Genomic DNA, 23,207 nt, shown 5'->3' with positions numbered 1-23,207 from the left:
TCCTGTGTGGCCTTTTCTTTCTTTAATATGGCATATGTCACTGCATTTAAAGGGACTTTTGTATTTGTTAGGTATAAAAAAATTGTGACTAGTTTGAGTGAAAACATACATACATATATATATATATATATATATATATATATATATATATATATATATATATATATATATATATATATATATAAATAATTATAATTATTTTAAATTTTTTTAGCAAGGATGCATTCAATTGATTAAAAGTAACCGTAAAGACCATTAAATTTCAAATAATTACTAGAAAAAAAACAATCATGGAAAAAAAAAACAATCCTGAAAAAATGGAAAATGTTGAAAACTTTTTGGGAAAATGGTTAAAAGACAACTCCGGTGAGAAATGACCCTAGGGGTAATTAACAGATGGTTACCGAGTAGATCGTTCTCTGGGATGCGTTTTCATGAAAATCGAATGTAACTGATTCGCTTATAGCGCTTGTCTATGGGGCACAGGGTGGTAAAATTAAATCGCTAGTTAATACCACTAACAAGGCTCAAAATAGCCTCACATTAACACGGTAGCATAATGAGGGTCCCTACATGCATACCGAAGCATTGAGAACTTTGTAAGTGTACAAACAGTTTAATAAGAAGATACTTTATAAACACAGTGCATTACGCGTTCACGTAATGCTCTCGCTCTCACAATACTTTACATATTACAGCAAGCTTTAATAAACAATATCAATAAGAACAAACGTATAGGGTGATTCTATAATTTGAGATACATTTTGCATTTTAAAAAGTTGAGGGAAAAAACTGTTCACTAAAAGAAATTCTTTCCAGGATCTTATTAAAAACATTAAATTTGAATAATTCAGTGCTTGCCAAATACAAGGTAAATGTACACTATGGTGCACACACCTGGTGGGACTCGGGCAGAAATCAAGTTCATGGGTGAGGTTATTAACGTTACTGTAGTATGAAGCAGAGCAGGGCTGAGTACTGTGGGAGCTGAGCAAGGCCGCCGGAGCGATTGTTACTCAACACACGCCTCGCGAGCAGCAGGACTTTTATTATGACACAGTCGCCGGCGCCATTTCCGCTTTTCCGGTCATGAGTATGAGGTAACGCAGCTCTGGTTATCATATTAGATACATTTAAGTGTGTTGAAAATTAGGTTATGACACTCTTAACATTTTAGCGGCTTAGCGGTTAGCGGCTTAGCGGCTGCTGTAACGCTTGTTCATACTGCAGTGAGAGTAAAGCGTTTCTGCCAACAACAACAAAAAAACGGAAACCGAGGGTAACGCAAATATGACGCAATTGACAGGTGACTCCCTCAGACGTCCCGGTTCATTGGTTAAAATAGCAATTTTCGCACGATTTACAAATAGTTGGAAACATTTGGGATATTGTAAGTACTCAACTGAACAAAATATATAACACTGGCTTATAGGGGTTTTTTAAAGATATTTTTGGACTTTAACAGATTTATAGTATTTTTTTTTTGTCAACTCTGTTACATACAAATTAGGCAACCTTGTTACAGAGTTTGATGGTAACAGAATTGACCATTTTGAACTTATAAGCCAAACAATCTACTTGCTAGCATACATGCTAAGAGCACATGGCACTAATTAAATCATGATTAAAATACTTTTAAATAACTCACTGTGTGATAAGTGACAAATTCCTTTTAATATTCTGGTAACAATTTTGATGTTTTAAAAAACATGTCTTAGTGTAAGAACTTTTTAGGCTAAAACACTTTCTCAGAGAGACCACATACCTTTCAGTGCTTCAGATCTTATCAGTGAGGGATAATGACATCATTTCCTGTATCTTACATATTTGTGGGAGATAATTCCACCAATTTAAAGGCAAAGTGTGGTACGGTAAAAGCATCAACGCCAAATGTATAACATTTTTGTAAGATAAAAGTTGGGCTTTTATAAATTAAAAGTAATGAAATATTACTAAAAGTAAAATAAAATATTTAGATAACACAATGATACATGATGGAGAAAATACAATGACATTTTTTTTTCTTTTTACATATAATAGTAAATTGTTATGGCCTATAACATCTTGTGAGCGATGACAATGAGTAACAAATTATTAAAATAATGAAAAATAGAACCATTTGAAAAGAAAAAGAAAATTGTACTTCATAGAATCACCCATATGCTTACCCATACGTTGCTAAGAGTGGTTGCTAAGGGTGATGTGTAGTGATCACTGATCTATATAGATGATGCACAGAACCATTGTATGAAGCGGTCATAGTGGTGACCAATCAGAATCAAGGACAGGAACTAACCGTTTTATAATGAGCAGCAAATCATCACATTAGTATGATTTCTGAATGATCATGTGACACTAAAAACTGAAGTAATGATGCTGAAAATTCAGCTTTGCATCACAGGAATAAATTGCATTTTAAATATATTCTAATAGAAAAGTTATTTTAAGTTGTAATAATATTACATAACCCTTACCGGTTCAAATAATTGGGATAAACAGCAATTCTCAAAAACATTTTTAATTCATTTTTAAAGGTGTCAAATTGATACATTATACAAAAAAATTCAACAATAGCTCTTCAATAAACATTCACCTCTGGATACAAAATGGCTGCGTCAGCATTGTCAAAAGCTTTCCTGCGATAATAATACTACGCAATACATACAGCATGTAGTAATTCATTATCAGGCAACATGCATATCCAGCAACTGCGAGATCTATAATTAAAAACAGAAATGTTCTGTAAAAGGCAGCTAGACACTGAAAAACACAGATCATAAATATCACCATTTGCTTTGAAACAGCAACAATGGAATGGCATCTATTGGCTAAATGGGTCTTATTGTGTAAGTCTGACCCTTTTCAACACTTTGGAAAAATGATATGCCCATGTAATTGAGAAACAATGTGGAAAAAACCCACTGCTTTGACCTTTTTAGTGTGACATGCCAAAAACGGTTTCCTCTAGTGTTCAGTTCTCAGTTCAGAAGCTGAAATTCATTAATCTGGGAAGCAATTTCTTCTTTATTATTAGAGTTTTAATAATGCTAGTAAATTAAAAAGTTCGACTTCAGCGGTCTCAAGTGCTTTGACTGTATAAACGTCTTTTATTTGAGTGTCACGCTGACATGGCACCTTTATGGTGAAGAGAACATGTAGTAAAAAAATATCATTAAAAAGTAGCAAAAACTGTGACATTAACAAATATACCATGATTACAACAAACAGGAACATAACACATGATGATTAAGAAGACTTCCGGTTGTCAAAAAGCTAAAAAAAAAAATTAACTCTTGAGATGGATAACAACATTTCCATTTCCTCAAATGTCCTTTTTTTCTTCCCATTGAGAATTTCCAGAAGAAGAAAAAAAACTGCCAGCATTTTATTCCCAAAGTTTGACTTGAAAGTTTGTCACACCGAGAGCAAAAAGACTTGGCCGTCATTGCACGTTATTTGGCGAGCGAAATCTCTTGGTTTAACTCTTTGTTTTGCTTCCGAGAATGGCATGTGAGTTAAATGTTGCCTGATACACTGTTGGCTGCTCCACAGTGACTTGCTCAAGCAAGTCTCAAATGAAACGAAGAGTGTGAAGAGTACTGAAGAACGCAAAAACGGTTCTTCTTTTAACATCCCTTTCTAAAGATCCTGCGAAGTGATTCTTTGGCACAAGGCTTTCAGCCGGAGGCCATAACTGATCAAACTCGATCACTCGATCTTCCAGTAAAGAGATACTAGTGCCTTTGCTCAGCAGGGGTCTCACATCAAGTGTCTTTACACTGTGAGGAAGGTGCGGGTCCAAACCAGTCCATACTCATCATTTAGTCCCCCGAGTCCTGGCTGTCTGACTGTGGAGAATATTTCAGACGAAACATCCCTGCAAAAACAAAACATGTGTTTTTTTTAATTATTATTATTAAAATAATAGCTTTTTTTTTTGTATTACTTGAGTACTGTACTTAAGTACACTTTTTGAGTATCTGTATACTTTACTTGAGTATTAATTTTTCTGGAAAGGTATTATTTTAACTTCAGTACATTTGAAAGAATACTTTTTACTCCACTACATTTCTATCAAGCTCCACAAAGTTTGAAAGTCAGTAGATGAATTGTGTCTTCTTAAAAAGTTGTTGCTTTTTTTGTTTTTTGTTTTTTGCAGACAGCCTATCAGTAATCACTCTGGTAGAGTCATGTGAAGTTTCCCAACAATTTTTGAACACTAATCAGTTCATAGCTTCAGTTCATCAGTTCATAATGGAAGAAGACGGCCTGTCCACACGAACACGGGTATTTTCAAAACCGCAGCTTTTTCTACGCGGTTTGGCTGTTCTATGCGGTGGACTCCACTAACAGCGCTTATCACATGTATAGCCTACAGAGACATGTTCAGTTATTTCATTGTATTGCAGAACAAAGGCGCCAGAATGCAATAATACAAAATAGTAAAGCAAGTGTGTGAAGCTATTACAGTCCACTTCGGCCCTGCACCTGTGTATACAGTTACCTGTCACTGAGTCCAAAGCAAAGGAACTTGTAGGAAGTGTTTCACTTGAGCCCATGGCATCCCTCAGTCAGTGCAATGTGCATCGGTGCAGTGAATGGGACCCATGTGGAAATCAGGCAGCCAATCATAGCGTAGTTTTGCATTCTCATGTGGACAGATTTTTTTTTTAAACCGTGCTTGTGTGGACGCGATTGTTTTTTAAAACGGAGGAGGAAAAACTCCGGTAATAAAAATACCCGTGTACGTGTGGACTAGGCCTTAGAAAGTTTTCAGTTATGTGAAAAGATTAGTTAATTTTAGTTAAAAAGATAATTATTTTTTAAAACAAATACTTCTGTTTTTAGAGCTTTCACTTGTAACAGAGTAATATTTGACCAGTAGTAAATTTACTTTAGTGCTGTTTTCACTGAAATTACCCGGAACAATTTGTCCCAGGAACTTTTTTTCCCAGGAACCCTTTTTCCCTCAGACCTGCTGCTGTCTGCGTTTCCATCGCGGTCTAAAGTACCGCGAAGATTAGTCCGGTGACGTAGGACTGCGCGTGAGTCTTTCAGCTTCCCACTGGATTTCGTCATCCAAAAATAAACGTAATAAAGCCTGAACCTCGACGTGGGTCCATTGGTCGTATTTTTAAACTCTATTTGTTCATTTGAATAGCAAACGACTCTTAAAACAACAACAGACTTTTAGGTTGAAATGAAATGCTGCGTGAGCTCAACCAATCAGCATGTTCAAGTCCCACCCCCGAAAGTTCCTGAACTTTGACAAAGTACTACCTCCCAAGCAGGGCCGTTTTAAAGGTCCCGTTTTTCATGTATTTTTGAAGCTTTGATTATGTTTACAGTGTGAAATATAACATGAGTTTGTGTTTCGTGTGTGAAAAAACAGCATTTTTCACACAATTTACTTATCTGTACAGCGCTGTTTTCTCTGTCCTAAAAACGGCCTGATGATTTCCTTGTTCTATGAAGTCCCTCCTTCAGAAATACGTAACGAGTTCTGATTGGGCTAGTGCTTCCCGTGTTGTGATTGGACAGCAGCTTAGCGCACTTTGCCCAGAAAGGTCCCGGCGCGCTCTTCTCCACGCGGGAGAGTAACAAGACCACGACCCCTTTCTTGCGTATTCTTGTGAGCGGGTTAGTCAACAAACTGTTTTAGTGACGTCATTCATGAAGGAAGTGCAGGGGTGTAGTCCAAACCGGCCGTTCGCTGTAGGCTTTGAAAGGGAACTTCTGTTAAATAAAATATCTCGCTTGGCATTGAACTTTGAGCTTTATAATTTTACAGGTATTATTTATGCTCTAACAGCAACATTACACACTAACTAAAGTTTGAAAGATGGGATCGCGAAGAACGGGACCTTTAAGGGGGGAAATCTTTACCCGGAACTTTATTTAGACCCTGGTTCCTGTGGTCGAAACACACTATCCCACCCAAAAGTGCCTAGTTCTTGGGGAAAGTTCCTTTTTACTCAAGTAATATACTTTGTCCACCTCTGGGTGTTCTAAAATGTTACTTTGTCATTCCTAAGGTTTGTGGAGTGGTTTATAGCACATTTCCTAAATGTTGCTAGGGTGTTACTAAGCATGCAAAGGTGTTCTGGATGGTTGTTACTACGTATGTGGTTGCTAAGATGTTCTGAATGTTTTTTAGCAAGTTTCTCTGCATTTGTTAGAATGTTGTGAGCTGTTTTCAGATTATTTTTATGCGGTTGTTAAGGATTAATAAATGTTGTTTTGTTAACCTTGCTCTATGGTTGTTAGAATGTTCTGAGTGGTTGCTAGGGTTTTTCTGGACAGTCACAAGGTATTCTGGATGGTTGCTAGGGCGTTTTGGAGCATTGCAAGGGCTTTCTATGTTCCTGCTTGGGTTTTTTAAGGGTTTCTTGCTATACTGCTCCATGGATGATAGGGCGCTCTATATGGTTGTTAGGGTGGTTCCTGAGGTTTGTGGAGTGTTTTTACAGGACATTTCTCAATTTTTGCTAGCACGCTTGTAGGCGGGTGCGATAGGTGTTCTGGTTTTTGCTCTACGTTGGTTGGGATGTTCTTAGCAGCATTTCCTTGTTGTTTCCAGGGAGTTGCTCTACTCTACTGTGTCTTGAGTGTTTTGGGTGGTTGCTTGGGCATTGCTAATTTGATGTTAGGGTGTTCAAGGTTGCCAGAGCATTGCTACGCGGTTGCTAAGGTGTTCGTAGTCAATTAGCGAGTACTACTAATAAACAATGCTGTTACCTTGTTGTGCAGAGTCCATTGCTGGTTGCTTGCAGTCTTGTGCACGGTGCCCACTCAGCCCACAGTTATAGCAGGACACATTCGCTGTTTTCTTATGACCAGAGCTTCCATTTCCCATGATTCCATGGGGCTGGTACACACCGCCCCCTCCTCCAAGAAAACCCTGCACGGGCGGAAGTACAAGATTCTGTTGTGAGTCATGTGATAGGCTGCTGTTATAGATAGGTGGGGCCACCAGGGGGTAGGAAAAAGGGGAGGCGGTACCACTTCCTGTGAGGAGCGGGCTGAAATGAAGCAAAGGACCTAATGTGAACACTGACGTTCCTGAGAACGGATGTGGAAAGTAGCCGGCGTAGCTAGCCGGAAGCGCTCCGTAGGAGCCACAGTTGCGGCTACACCCGCAAGAGCTACAAACACACAATGAGGAACTAGAGTTAATGCTGTTTGTTTGCACAGAGGCGTAGCCGCTATTATCTGTGGACGCTGTGCTAGAACTGGGTGTGACCACGGGTGTACTGTTTATGCAGTAGGTATTGCCAGGTACTGCCGCCATAGGAACGCTGCTGGACGGTGAGAAAGAGGGTCTGGTGGAGGAACATGATGATGGGCAGGAGGAGGGGGTAGAGAAAGGGTACAATCCTGTACGTGGAACAGAAGACGACACCTGTAAGTGTAAACGTGGGTGGGAGTCGTGGTGGAGGGTGTTAGATGTGGTGGTGAGAGCAGTGCTGGTCTCAACCATGAGACCTGGAGGGGAACGAAGCACCGTGAGGGGCCCACGGGGGACCGACATGTCCTGGTGTCCCGGGGAACCATCAAGACTCAGCCCAGGGAACATGTTCTCAATTCGGACACCCACCGCAACCCCGGACCCCACTGGTTTAGGACGTTCTTCTGGACAGAGAGGGGGGGGACGAGGTTTGCGGGGGGAGTTGAGAACCCGGCCTGGGGAAAGGAGGGGCAGGGAGGGAGGGGGCAGACTCATTTGGGAGGGCTCATTCTGGACTGGGAGGACTTGGGCAGTGGGACGGCTAGGACCGGTGGATACCACAGGATTGAGGAGAAAGCATGATCTCTCTTTCTCGCCAGGATCCAAACCAGACTCCAAACCTGACAGAAGATATAGACCAAAAGTGAAATATGTAATTAACAATTTATTATTATATATTATATATTAATATTATATATTTAAAATATATAATGACAAAAATACAACTATAAAAATATAAATACTATTTATTTACAAATCCGATTCCAAAAAAGTTGGGACACTGTACAAATTGTGAATAAATAAAAAAATTGCAATGATTTACAAATCTCATAAACTTAACAAAATAGAATATAGATAACATATCAAATGTTGAAAGTGAGACATTTTGAAATGTCTTGCCAAATATTGGCCTAATTTTGGATTTCATGAAAAGTTAAATCTACATTATAAGGAACAACTAGAGGACCAGTTTACAACTTATTAGGTCAATTGGCATCATGATTGGGTGTAAAAGGAGCCTCTCAGAGTGGCAGTGTCTCTCAAGTCAAGATGGGCAAAGGATCACCAATTCCCCCAGTGCTGCGGCAAAAAATAGTGAAGCAATATCAGAAAGGAGTTTCTCAGAGAAAAGTTTAAAGTTATCATCATCTACAGTGCATAATATCATCCAAAGATTCAGATAATTCGAAACAATCTCTGTGCGCAAGGGTCACGGCCAGAAAACCATACTGGATGCCCATGATCTTCGGGCACTTAGATGGCACTGCATCACATACAGGAATGCTACTGTAATGGAAATCACAACATGGGCTCAGGAATACTTCCAGAAAATACTTTGTCGGTGAACACGATCCAATATGTATATATAATATCCATATCTAAACATGATCCAGAAGTGCATGCGTTTTCTCTGGGCCAAGGCTCATTTAAAACGGACTGTGGCAAAGTGTAAAACTGTTCTGTGGTCAGACAAATTAAAAGTTGAAGTTCTTTTTGGAAAACTGGGACGGCATGTCATTCGGACTAAAGAGGACAAGGACAACCCAAGTTGTTATCAGCGCTCAGTTCAGAAGCGTGCATCTCTGATGGTATGGGGTTGCATTAGGGCGTGTGGCATGGGCAGCTTACACATCTGGAAAGACACCATCAATGCTGAAAGGTATATCCAAGTTATGGAACAAAATATGCTCCCATCCAGATGTTGTCTCGTCCAGGGAAGACCTTGCACCTTGCATTTTCCAACATGACAATGCCAGACCACATACTGCATCAATTACAACATCATGGCTGCATAGAAGAAGGGTCAAGATACTGAAATGGCCTGTATGCAGTCCAGATTTATCAACCATAGAAAACATTTGCTGCATCATAAAGAGGAAGATGCAACAAAGAAGACCTAGGACAGTTGAGCAACTAGAAGTAGACAAGAATTAGACAAGAAGTAGACAAGTAGACAACTATATTAGACAAGAATGGGACAACATTCCCATTCCTAAACTTGGGCAGCTTGTCTCCTCAGTCCCCAGACGTTTGCAGACTGTTATAAAAAGAAGAGGGGATGCCACACAGTGGTAAACATGGCCTTGTCCCAACTTTTTTGAAATGTGTTGATGTCATGAAATTTTAAAATAACTTATTTTTTCCTTAAAATTATAATTTTTCTCAGTTTAAACATTTGATACGTCATCTATGTTGTATTCTGTATAAAAATTTAATAAAAACTTCCACATCATTGCATTCTGTTTTCACAATTTGTACAGTGTCCCAACTTTTTTGGAATTGGGTTTGTATTTTAATTTTTTTATTTCACTGCATACTAATAATACACAAATTACCAAATATATTTGCCAGATGTGCAGTACACAGAAGTAATCATACTACTGGGTACTGCATCCCATAATACAATACACCTGACATGCCATTTGGATTACTGAATGAACCAGAAAAATTATCAACCGCTTTTATATACTTTAAATATCTCTTTCTTGATTTATTATATATTTAAGCAAATGTAATTAAGATATGTAATACATAAAAAATAAAACACACTGTTTGGAATGGGTTTTGTATCTCTGTGAACTATATGTACCCTTACTGACAATTTAATAGTCTGAAAAGTCTATTATTGAAAAGTTATAAAATATTTATGGTTAAAAAAAAAGTGTTCTTACGTCTGTGAGGGTCTTTAACCCGGTCGAAGGAAGTGTCACGTGATAAAGGGGTCATTGGACTGGAAGGAGCACTGGAATAGCCCGAGGAGGAACTGCTGTCCCGTGGAATGGCCAACGAGCTGTTCTCCACATCTACCCGTAGCTCTTAACATACACACACACACACATACAAAAAACAGATTATAATCTCTTGCAGTGTATTGCAATTCAAAAAATTAGGTGGCGATACTTAAATCTTGGATATTTGAATTTAAATGTAAAAAAAAAAACATTTTTTAATTAGTATGATTTTTCAAAGAGTATACCAGTGCCACTTCCAGGGTGTATGTGAGTCAGGGGTCCGATGTGACAGGAAGGAGTCACTCTGGCAACCCCACCACAGGAAACCGGAAACTGAGACACCACGTATCTCTTCTCCAGCTTCTCTCTGACAGAAAAACAAAATTATATATATTTATAAATATACTATTTATGACTATCCTGAATGTGAAAGATTTTTTATAGAAAACAATTTCCCAGCAATGACAGCTAGATGGCGCTATGTACAAAAACATCCCGGCACTCACAGCATGTGCATAATTCTGCCAGTGCATCAGTCTAAATCTGATCATCTATGTAGATACTGACAACTTTGGTTCAAGAGGGATTTTAGAAACAAAGTTGTCTGATTTGCAAGACTACATCTATTTTTAAATATAGTCAATATGGCTAGGTCTGTATAATTAGGCTGGTTCACAACTGGACACATTTCTTACAGGGCCTTTCAGTTCAGACACTTTAACAAGTAGAGTTAAAATAAACACTCTTTAAGTTTTGGTTAGTGTCAGTAAGAACCATTTAATTTAGAATGAGACCCGTAAACCAGTATAACCCATTTGTTGTTGTTTCCAGGCATGGAAAACCTAAGGATTATGTCCTGTTATCTGTATGATATCTTTGCTCCCACAGCTCTACCTGAGCAATGGAAACTTCCTGATGTGAGAAATGGAAAAAGAATTAGAATGGGGTGTGTTTTTTACCAAGGAATAGTGGTTTACTCCACTTCCGTGCTGACAGCGAACTCTCAATGGCAAACTCTTATCTGAAGGAAGCGATCTGCTCTGCAATAGTGTAAGTTAGCCATTTACCACCATGCTCTGTTAATTGCTTGAAAATTCACAGATTGTTAAAATGCTACAAACACGTGTCAACAAACGTCATAATTTACTCCCCATCATGTCGTTCCAATCCTACAGCAGTTCTTTTTTTCACTACGAAAAAAGTAACTATTTCTTTAATGGTTCATTAATGTATTAAATAAAATATACATATATTACTATTCAAAAGTTTGAGGCTTTTAAGATTTTCTTCAATCTTCAAAAAGTCTCTTAAGCTCACCAAGGCTGCATGTATTTGATCAAAAAAGCAGTAAAATCTTATGTTGTGGAATTTTATTACAATTTCAAATAGCAGTTTTCTATTTTAATATATTTTAAAATGTCATTTATTCCTGTGATGGCAAAGCTAAATGTTCAGCATCATTACTTTTCAGCATCATATTATTCAGTGTCAAATGATCTATACTGATGAGCCAAATCATTATGACCAGCCACAATTGAAGTGAGTATCATTAATCATCTCCTAACAAGGCCACATAATTAAGGTCTGGGTAGATTAGATGGCAAGCAAACAATCAGTTCTCGTAATCAGTGCTTTGGATGCTGGAGAAATGGGCGGGAATAAATATCTGAGTGACTTTGACAAGGGCGACCGGGTCAGAGTATCTCAAACCACAAACCAGCGATAGGGTGTCAGGCTCCCAAGGCTCATCGATGCACGGGGGCAAATAAATACTATCCTGTAGAAGGTCTACTGTGGCACAAGTCACAACATTTTAGTGATCGTTATGGCAGTAATGTGTCACAACTGCTGCGTATGGAGCTGCATAGCCATAGACCAATCACTATATGATGACCCCGTCCACCGATGAATGCGCCTACAATGGGCACGTGAGCTTCGGAACTGGATCTTGGAGCAGTGGAAGAATGTCATCTGGTCTGATACGTCCCGTTTTCTTTTATTTCACATGGGCGGCCGGTATGTTGCACTGTTTACCTGGAAAAGTGATGGCACCAGGACTCCAGGGAGTGTGACGCTATGGGCAATGCTCTGGGAACCCGTGCCGACCATTCATGTGGACGTAAATTTGATACATTCCACATACCTAAACATTGTTGCAGACCAGTGGACACTGCACACATTGTTCAGGCATAGTTTGAGGAGCACGATGAAGAGTTCAAGGTGTTGCCCTGGCCTCCAATTTCCACAGATCTCAAGTATCTGTGGGATGTGCTGGACCAACAAGTTTGATCCATGGCAGATCCACCTCGCAACCTACTGGACTTGAAGGATCAACATCTTGATGCAAGATACCACAGGGCACCTTGAGGGGTCTTGTAGAATCCATGCCTCGGCGGGTCATTGCTGTTTTGGAAGCCAGCGGATCGCCAACAACATATTAGGCAGGTGGTCATTATATTTTGGATACTCTGTGTAGTATATATGCTTACAATGAACAATATAGTTTAATAAGGTGCTAAATGCGTGGTTATATGGTTGCGGTTGTTACACCCATGTAAAGCAAATGTAAGAGGTGTTTGTGTACATTTTCTATTTATCATTGCAGCAATAATTGCATTCAAACAACCCCTGAACGTTCCTAAGGTGGTTTCTGGCAACACACACAGATTTAAATGCATCAGTGTCATATTATGAGCACAAATAAAACTCACTTCTGAAGCTCCAGCTGAGTCTTTAGTTTCTTCTTGGCCCCCTGAGTGAGATCGTACTTGTTGAGATCCTCTTCTGTGAGAGCGAGGAACTGAGGAAGTGAATAAAGAGATCATAATTTAGATAAGTTGTGGTGGGAGAAATATGTCAGGAAGGAAATATGTATTTCATGGCTGCAATATCTAAAATCTGCTCCCAAAACATCTTTTCCAATAAATGAAATCTCTTATCTGAGAGATGATTCTCATACCAAGGGAAAGAGCCACTTTAAGTCACGTACCTCCTCCATGGTTAGCTGTTTGAAGACAGGGTAATATTTATGCAACCGCAGTTTACGAAGCCAGTCCAGGATGCCGTTCTGCTCTGGGCTGGGCTGCTGGGGTGGGGGTCCGGGGTTTGCGAGGTGCGTCTGTGGTGGACTTCCCTCCCCCGTGGGTACAGCAGTGCCGGGGAGGATGGCCACCGCTGTCTGAGGGGGGAGAGGGGGCAGGTGGGAAGGGGTGCTCTGCGGGAGGGGGGTATGGACGCTTAGGACAGGCTGGATGCTAGCGACACCACAAATGGGCCTGGGACAGAGTGAGAGAGGATTATGGATGAAGAGAAGAGAAGAGAAGAGAGAGGTGTTTGGGGTGATGGGTTGTAAAACTCACCTGCTCGCTCCCCTATACTGAAGCAAACAGCCCAGATCTGAAAAACATGGAAGTGACAAAGTGTGATTAAGAAATAGAGAATGATTTGACATGACAATATTCAATAAAAAAATTAAATTCATTTGAATAATTATTTTATATATATAATATATATATATATATATATATATATATATATATATATATATATATATATATATATATATATATATATATATATATATATATATATATATATATATATATATAAAACAGGCAGACAGACAGACAGACAGACAAACAGACTTAAAAAATTGAAAGCATTAATTAAGCATATTTTACCCCCAAATACCAAAATCCACTCAATTGTTTTGATTATAATTTTTAAAAATATGATTTTCAAATAAATTACTGTAATGCAATTATTTAAAAAACAACGTACCATTATATATGTTAGTTTTAAATATATAATATTAATATATATAAAAAAAATATATATATATATATTTATATATATATATATATATATATATATATATATATATATATATATATATATATATATATATATATATATATATATATATATATATATATATATTTTTTTTTTTTTTGCATTTAAGTTGAGAATTGGGGTTTTTATGTCTCCCTATCATTTTGGGGTGAAATATGATCGGACACAGATTTTTTTTTCCCTCGTCAAGTACCGTAAATGAAATATCGGAATACAATTGTCTTCTCAAATTACCAGTTTATTTCTCCACTTACCATAACTTATCAATGAGCCCAATTCAAGGGAAGGGCTTTAAAACATATTTTAAAGCTATAAAAGCTTGGACAATTTGCACCATATTTGCATTGCCTATTCCAAACATAAGCTATTGAGTTGTAAACAATTGTAATGTCAATAATAATAGGCTCACATAGGCGGAAAATACACCTACAAGGCCTTTTCTACAATACACATAATCAAGAAAGAAGAATTTTACACTTATTTCTATCCAGGGGGGTTATGTCCCTTCCCCCACCACTAAAAATAACATCACAGACACATCTAAGTTCTAGTGGCCTTTCGTCCTATTAATAGTTTCCAAAGATGAGGTCACTTCTGAAGCCTCTCAGCACAAGCAGGTCAAATCAAATTCCATCTTAGTTGAAACAAACTCCAACCCCGTTTCCCCAAGTGATGGTGTGGTCCTGAAACAATGCTCTATGGTGACGTGGGAGGGATTAACCATTGCGAGGGGGGAATAAGCGGCTTACTTGTGCTATTAGGGAGCTGCGGTGCGGACGAAGTGCTGAAGAAGAAACGGACTTTGTCGTGTTTGAGAACATGAGGCGGAAAAGAGGTCAAGCATCTGTGGGATTAAGGAAAAATGCACAAATGTAATACAATTTTTTATTAGGTTTTGAAAGAGCAAAAATCAAGGCTGCATGACCTGTAAAACAAAATAAGGAATACAAAATAAAAATGTAACAAAATAAATACACCGATCAGGCATAACATTATGACCTAATTTGTGTTGGTCCCACTTTTTCTGCCAAAACAGGCCTGGCTCATTGAGTCATCGATTTCACTAGACCCCTGAAGGTAGGTGTGCTGTGGCATCTGGCATCAAGATGTTAGCAGTAGATCCTTTAAGTCCTGTAAGCGGCAAAGTGGGGCCTCAATGGATCGGACTTGTTTGTTCAGCACATCCTACAGATGCTGGATTGGATTGAGATCTAGGGAATTAGGAGGTCAAGTCAACACCTTAAACATGTTGTTGTGCTCCTCAAATCATTCCTGAAATATTTTTGCTTTGTGGCAAGGCAAATTATCCTGCTTAAAGAGGCCACAGCCACCGGGAATACCATTTCCATGAAAGAGAGTACATGGCCTGCAAAAATGCTTAGGTACAGGTGGTACGCATCAAAGTAACATCCACATGGATGGCAGGACCCAAGGATTCCTAGCAGAACATTGCCGAAAGCATCACACTGCCTCCGCTGGCTTGCCTTCTTCCCATAATGCATCCTGGTGCCATGTGTTCCCCAGGTAAGCAAAGCAGATGCACCCAGCCATCCACATGATGTAAAAGAAAACGTGATTCATCAGACCAGGCCTCCTTCTTCCATTGCTCAGTGGTCCAGTTCTGATGCTCACATGCCCACTGTTGGCACTTTTGGCGATGGACATGGTTGAGCATGGGCACCCTGACTGGTCTGCGGCTATGCAGGGCCATACACAACAAACTGCGATGCAATGTATATTCAGACGCCTTCAGAACCAGCAATAACTTCTTGAGCAGTTTGAGCTACAGTAGCTCGTCTGTTTGATTGGACCACACGGGACAGCCTGCGCTCCCCACGTGCATCAATGAGCCTTGGCCGCCCATGACCACTGTTCCTTCCTTGGGCCACTTTTGATAGTTAACTTTGAGGCCAAAATGTTCACCTGCTGCCTAATATATCCCACCCACTAACAGGTACCGTGATGAAGACATAATCAGTTATTCTCTTCACCTGTCAGTGGTCATAATATTATGCCTGATCAGTGTGTATATATATATATATATATATATATATATATATATATATATATAAAATTTACATTTAAATTATATACATTTTACTTATATTCTGGGTTGATAATTTCCCCACATATATTTTTACTAAGCATTTTAATACATTAAAATGCCACTGTATTTTTGCAACTGAATTTTAAAACGATCTGTCTGCAAATATATTGTAAATATTACATGTATAACCCATCCCTGGTGAAGAAAAAAAAAACATAAATAATAAATGAGAATTAGTGTATCTGTTTGTGCATTTCGTGTTAGGATTCAGAAGCAGAAATACCGAGGATCTAGTTCATGAGTGGAATCAAGTCCAGGCATCTGAGGCAGAAGTTTCTCCAGACATTCATCAGGAAAGAGCTGAGAGAGCTGAAGAGAGAGAACAGAGACACAATCACACTGTTCATTGTTGAGCGCTGACAGGTTGTAAAGATTCACTGGTTCTCAACTTAACGGCACTGATTATTCTTCAAAGTCAAAGCACTTTACGACTACGCGACTTTCCGGCAGATCCACTGATGGATAAGAGATTGAAAAGGAATGCTGCTGTTTCATTTTAAAGACTTTTCATCTTTACACACTAGCTCAACTTTTCTCACACGCATATAACGACACACATCATGACACACACTCACCTGGGAGATGAACTCCAGCACTTCCTGAGGGGTTTTGCTGACAGTCGACAAAGTGGAGTCGGACCAAAAGGCCTTCAATCAAGAGAAAACAACATTTAACATTTTGGCTACAATTATTCTGTAAAAAAAAATATGAACACTACAGAAATGACCTCTTTTTGCTGGAGATACAATATAGATAATATGCAGGAGAGTTTGATCAACAGTTACTTTTTTTTTACAACAGTAAAACTTACTGTAAATTGACAGAAAACTCACCTCCAGGATGTATTCTGTTGGTTTTTCTGATTTGGGTGTAACTCCCTTTAGTTCAATTCTTTCAACATAAACTGAAAAAAAGCCACAACAGAATACAGAATGAAGGAACAGGATGAAGATGCCCAAATTTTTCTTATTTTGATTACATTTTTTTTTTCTGCTCAGGACAAACAAGAGACTCAAGAACAACGATCACAAAACAAAAATAGCCGTGGATCATCCAGGTAACAGTATTAAAGAATATATATTAAGAAGTAAGGGTTCATAAACTCTTGAACATAGTACTTTTTTTAAATTCAGCTATTTGTTTGCTTGTGGACTATATGTAAACTAGCCTTACTAGTTTATTCTAGTCAGAATATTAGTCTAATACTGCTCTATTGGCTGTGATTATGGGGCGAAAATGCCTCTGCATTCATCTGGATAGACCTACAACCAATCAGAGCAACGGAGTAAGTGACATATGTTGAGCATAGAGGGTGAGTTGTCAACAGAACTCAGCTTCACGCACGCTGGAAGTAGAAGAAGAAGAAGATAAGTGTAAACGATCTCTGCTGGTATTGTAAAAAGATTTTAAAGGGGTGATGAATTGAGGAATCAACTTTTCCTTGAGCTTTTGATATATAAAAGGTCATGGTAATATAAGAATATCCTCAAAGTTTCAGAGCTGAAAACGTCCTTGTTAGTCAAAGAAAAGCTTTTATAGACACCACACTCAGCAAACGGTCTTGTGCTTCATACTGACGTCAGTGCGTGACGAAACACCACCTTTACAGAATCTGGTAAAACTCATGGAGGACTCGTGCTAGCTGGTCAACAACAATAAACATGCCGAGGAGGATTAAGATTTTGCGCTATTCCTGCTTGTGGAAGAACACAGTCGCTGCATAAGCTTCCTTCTGATCCTAATATTAGGGATGAGTGGTTGAACTTTATTTTTAATGAGGTTCCAGCTCACATGGGGAAGACATATTCACTTAATTTCACTGCGAAATTGTTGTAAACATCTCTCCGATTAATGCTGGATTTGGATCCGACAGGAATGGAGCAACACACTTATGTGTGTAAAACGTGTTTTTATATGTAATAGTACTGCATTGTTATAGATCGTTTTGCTTATGTGTACGTTTCTAACAGAGCAGTACTTTAGTACGCTGGACTCAAACACGTATGGGCAAGGGCTTGAAAAGCCCAGCAGGCCGATCAATCTCATTATAATCCGTTCTTGTTCTGTTATTCTTTCTCTCTCTCTCTCGTTGACATCTGAAGGGTGGTGCGAGCGCCAAACATGTATGTGTGTGCGCACGGTTCGTGCTTATATCGTCTGATCTTGCAGGCTATGTGTAATATAAAAATAATAGTCCAATAAATCGGTTCGATGAGAAATAAAACATTGTGTTTGTTTGATAAAGACGTTTACGAGCCCTGTGATCGAGAAAATCCTTCTGGTTGTCTCCGTCTAGTAAGCGCGCTTTGGTGACGTGGATGATTACGTTACTGTTGATCATCTGTCCACCATCGTATAAAGCCCGCCCCGACAACTGGATTGGTCCGAACAGCTCTGGTTGAGCATAGTTGCTTTACAACGCATCAAGTCCTGACCGAATAAATAAGTCCTGCTAAATAAAAAATAACATGCATCTTCTATGATCCTTCTTATTTTGTTAAAATTATTAAAATATACACAGATTATGCAAGGGGTGTGTAATCTTTAAGGCTTAGCTTCATGAGCTTGCCGTCTCCTAATTAGGACCTGAAATATAATAATTATAAAGACTGCTTTGTAAATCAAAGAAAAGGAGCAATGGAAAGAGGATAGTTAGTATGCCCCAACAGTGGAAAACATGCTGAAAGTTTTTCCGACGACAGCACGGAATAAAGCCACACATACCAGCCTCCTGCGGTTCTGATGCTGCTCCATAAGACGCAGTAGTCCAGCACAGTGGCTACACATTGTCATGTTGTAAATAGGACAACATCTGTATTGCAAACCCCCCTGCCAAAGCAGATACTCCAGAAACTGAAAGAGCAGCATCGACACAAATCGGATCTGAACAGTTGAGATGCACAATGTGGGCAGTCAATAATTGTAGATCAGATTTCAATCGGATACACAAATAATCAGATTCGGAGTGACCATAGACAGTAAAAGAAATGGAGAGAGCTATCCCATAGACTTCAACGGCGGAAAATGAGGTCAATTAGAAGCACTCGCTTCCTGATGGCTGAGCGAACTGTGCAGCCTCAGACTGAGCTTGATGACGTAGATGTGACGTGAGCAACCTGTCTGACAGTTGTAGGTCTTCTATTAGTTGTGGAAAGTGAAATCTGAATCACGTTGTTTAAATGTTTTGTCCCGTTGCTTTTGGCTCACTATGGGCTTCTCCCTATTCTTCTCCCTTGACTTTATCGGACTTTATGTCTCCACGTCCCCCCGACTGTTTCATAGACAGTAAAAGATTGCTTCTGAGCATCTCCTCCTGTCTATACGGTAATTTCTCAACTGTGCGACAGAGTCGTGTTGGTTATGACGCAATTGTTAGCCTATTTTTTTACAAAAACAGCTTCTACGGGGCGATAGTGTAAGATACAAGGTTATGGAGCCTTTATGCATTGTCGTGTTTCTTTATAAATAAACAATGGACAAATGGAGTCTTTAAACGCCTCAGATGTAAAGTTATTCACTGTCAAAGTGACTCAAAAATGAGCCAATGGGATGCTAACAGCAGGTGATGGCTTGGTAAGCAATGGCCGCCCCTATGGGTGGAATGCTTTCCGAGCGCTAGATTACCCCCTTGGGAGTGACAGTGTGAACGCAGCCTACGTCAAGCTTCAAACCGGATTTGATCTTTTGACGCACTGCATGGATATACAGATTTTTCTAAAGCAACGGCTGACTGTGACATTTCAAAGTAGCATGAGAAAGTCACATAAACCACGTGAAATCCAATCAGAGCAGTCAGACTGAAACAGATTTGCAGAAATGCCACATATAGACTGGGTAAACCCAGCCTGATCTGCCGGCGATTTGATTTCGCCCTGCAACTCAGACTGGAAACCTGTACATTCATTTATCCTGCTTCTGTTACACTTTTGCGGGAACCAATCACAGACTGGCTTATCCACCTGGCGTGCTATTGGCGGGTTTAACATGATGACAGATGGAGAAACGATGGGTCGTTGCCCATTGATCATGCCTCTTGGGGTCAGATTGGTGTACAGATTCATTTGAATTATGCCCGTTGATCACGCCTCTTGGGGTCAGATTGGTGTACAGATTTATTTGAATTATGCCCGTTGATCACACCTCTTGTGCAGTAGAAAATACAAAGCAGACTCCCCAGAACAATGTTCAATCTTAAATTGCATTTCATGTGACTTTTTTGCCATTCACACTTGCTAAATCTGATTGGATTTCAATCAAATATGCACAAAAATCAGACTTGGACTGACATATATGGAACTTAGCCATGTTAATCGCACATCAACCCAATCACTTATTTAATGTTCGGTTTCATCGATCGGAATGATTTCATGTCCATGTAAACGTAGCTATTTCTATAATAATAATAAATGTTTCTTCAGCACCAAATCAGCCCTTCATGCAAAATATATGAAATAGTATTTGCCACAAAGTTGAGATTTGTCTTGAAATGAAGGATTATTGCACTCCTGCATTCCACGCAACAAAATAAAGTTACATTTACCCCAAATAACATAACTGAATGAGCTATATTCACTCCCCAAGCCTTGAATAAGAATTAGACACATACTCTCGAAAATGAATTATGGTTGTATTATCACAGACTGTTTGGAATTCTATTAAAGGAGAAGATGTGAAAAATATCCTCCAGAACTTAATAACCTCTCAGAAGGTTTCTGGCAGGTTAGAACTCATTCGAGCATATTTAGCTAAGAAGGAGGAACCTGAGAGGTGAGAATTCAAGCCTCCAGGCAGTTCATTTCACAACATATTTTGATGGCAAACCAGTGAAGTTCAAAACAGAAAGTAAGGTTAAACGCGAGCTGGAGCATCAGAAGACAATGTATATTGTTTCATAACTTTGCTATCTTTAAATGGTTTGATTTTTGCTATACACCACTGTTGGCCTCAATTTTTATTTTTTATTTTAAATACAATTAATTTCACATTAAATGAATCAAAAGTGACAGTAAAGACATATAAAATGTTACAGAGGATTTCTATTTCAAACAAATGCTGTTGTTTTGGACTTTCTATTCACCAAAGAATCCTGAAATAATATGGATAACCGCTTCCACAGAAAAATTAAGAAACTGAAAACAGTTTTCAACATTGATAATAAGAAATGTTTTTGAGCACCAAAAAAGTGTGGCTGAAAATTCACCTTTGCATCACAGGAATAAATGACATATCAAAATATATTCAAATACAAAACAGCTATTTTAAATTGTAATAATATTTCACAATATTACTGTAAACATTTTTGTGCTCACCAAAGCATCCTTGGTGAGCATAAGAGACTTCTTTCAAAAACATTTTAAAAAATCGAACCAACTCCAAACTTTAGAATGGTAGTGTATGAGGTATTCATATACTATAAGTGTGACTCAAGTGTGTACATACGCACACACACCCGTTTACACACACGCGAGCAGAAGCACATCCGGAGTCTGCACACCTTAAACATGGGCGAGCGTATTAAATATACCCTGCTGAGTCAGCACTTCCTGTAGTGTGCGTGTGTGTGTGTGTGTGTGTGTGTGTGTGGTCGGAGAGCTAAATGTAATTCTGCGAGTTTTACACATTCGAAAGCAGAAGACCGCCTTCAGTTCTCTCATTCATTGAGATATATATTTTTTAGCCATATCTAAATATAAGATCAAGCAAAAAATAAAGTAAGTCAAACAGATTTGGAATGATATGAGGGTTAGTAAATGTTTGCAGAACTTTCTTTGTTGCTGCACGACACACTGACTTAAGAAGTTTTTCATGGTCTCATCTCTTTTCAAAACTCTCTGGCAGGCGAGTGTGAGCTCATCTGGAATGTTCCGGAGAGTAGGAGGCTTTTCCCTTCGGCAAAGAGAGATGCCTGTCCGCTCCTCCCAAACCAACCACCAAACCCCTTATTACACTGTGTTTTTATATTTGTGTTTGTGTGTGTGTGTGTGTGTGTGCCCGCCGTGGAGTGAAAGTGAACCACAAACCCAGAGAGAGGTCACCCCCAGAGGAGGAAGAGATTTGTGAAGTGGTTAGAGACGACAGTCACACAGTGCAGACGGACAAAGGCGAATGTGTGAAGTACAAACGCGATGAGATGCAAAGCATTTTTCATCCGGAAGAAAAAACATATGCTCAACCGCAGTGTCATTTTCATGATGTTTATGATTAAAATTGCACGGGAATCAAATGTTTATACACAAATATGTCGCTTAAAATAGAATGTGATGCTTTCCGTGATGTGTTTTCATGTCATTTCAGAGTATTTGCTCTAAAAGTCTCTTCTATCACATCAATATTTAACCATTTAACTAATATTTAATCAGTTCTCTTGAAGGCTATGCATTTTTACACTTTTGTTGCAACCAAGCAGACTGAAAACATTTTAAATAATTCAGGAATCACAAAGAGCCCAAAAGCAGCACAAACAAATTCAAAATGGTTTGAATATTACATTATTGTTGTGTTTTATGTTCATTTTAAAAATATTAATAAAAATAAGTTTTAAAAATAAGTTATATTTATATTATTTCTATATAAAAAGTATTATTATAAAAAATATATGTAATATTATAATACAATTTATATATTTATATTAAAATATATTAAATTATAACTGGAGTCCTTAACTTTTTTTGGTTTTAAAATGATCCCAAACCAATTTTTGACATTACCAGCAAGTACATAACCAGCCAGTGGTCAAAACTATCTCCTTTCCTTTGCCTGATTCACAATGGTAAGCTTGTATTAATGTCTTATATTTTGAGTGGTACTGATTGCTTTCCACAGGAAATTCGAGCATGGCGCCGTTCGTCTTTGCGTCATTACGTTACGGCTGTATACATAAAGGAGGAGTCAAGCTAATAGGTATGTGAGGATGCTGCAGGTGGTGGATCATTTATAGCCTTTTCTCACAGCAGCTGAAATAATTAAACATATCATTTTGATATCACAAATGAGGATAATTAAGTTAACACAGCCGACATATATGAACTAATGATGAGGAGCAGGAAAACTGCACAAAGTAACACATGACAAACTAAAAGTCCATGATAATGAAACTAACCGAAGATAATGGTGACAGTGACCATACCAAAGTGTTGCCATTAATGTTTGAAATGCTACCTATAAACATATATTTTATAATTTATATAAAATTCATTATATTTAAAATAATTAACTTTAATTGTATAAGGAAACATTTAATTGACACCAAGTTTCTTTGTGAATATTTTATATTAAGTTTTTTTTATGT

General features: G+C 38.5%; 1 protein-coding gene across 1 annotated transcript in view; it reads right to left on the bottom strand.

Annotated features, from left to right (window-relative positions):
- Positions 1-2,502: 2,502 nt before the first annotated feature.
- Positions 2,503-23,207, bottom strand: part of zcchc14 (zinc finger, CCHC domain containing 14) — a 36,728-nt gene continuing 16,023 nt past the window's right edge. The window contains exons 3-13 of the mRNA XM_067437071.1: positions 16,753-16,823; positions 16,495-16,566; positions 16,143-16,228; positions 14,562-14,656; positions 13,320-13,356; positions 12,950-13,235; positions 12,672-12,760; positions 10,206-10,327; positions 9,901-10,044; positions 6,739-7,848; positions 2,503-3,877 (exon numbers count right to left, since the gene is read on the bottom strand). Coding sequence (XP_067293172.1) covers positions 3,822-3,877; positions 6,739-7,848; positions 9,901-10,044; positions 10,206-10,327; positions 12,672-12,760; positions 12,950-13,235; positions 13,320-13,356; positions 14,562-14,656; positions 16,143-16,228; positions 16,495-16,566; positions 16,753-16,823 — 2,168 coding nt within the window. The 3' untranslated portion in view covers positions 2,503-3,821. The remainder of the gene's footprint in view (positions 3,878-6,738; positions 7,849-9,900; positions 10,045-10,205; positions 10,328-12,671; positions 12,761-12,949; positions 13,236-13,319; positions 13,357-14,561; positions 14,657-16,142; positions 16,229-16,494; positions 16,567-16,752; positions 16,824-23,207) is intronic.

This window comes from Pseudorasbora parva, chromosome 25, assembly GCF_024679245.1.
Source record: "Pseudorasbora parva isolate DD20220531a chromosome 25, ASM2467924v1, whole genome shotgun sequence".
Taxonomy (NCBI): domain Eukaryota; kingdom Metazoa; phylum Chordata; class Actinopteri; order Cypriniformes; family Gobionidae; genus Pseudorasbora; species Pseudorasbora parva.
The sequence above is the reverse complement of the archived record's forward strand: the minus strand, read 5'-3'. Positions and strand labels throughout refer to the sequence as shown.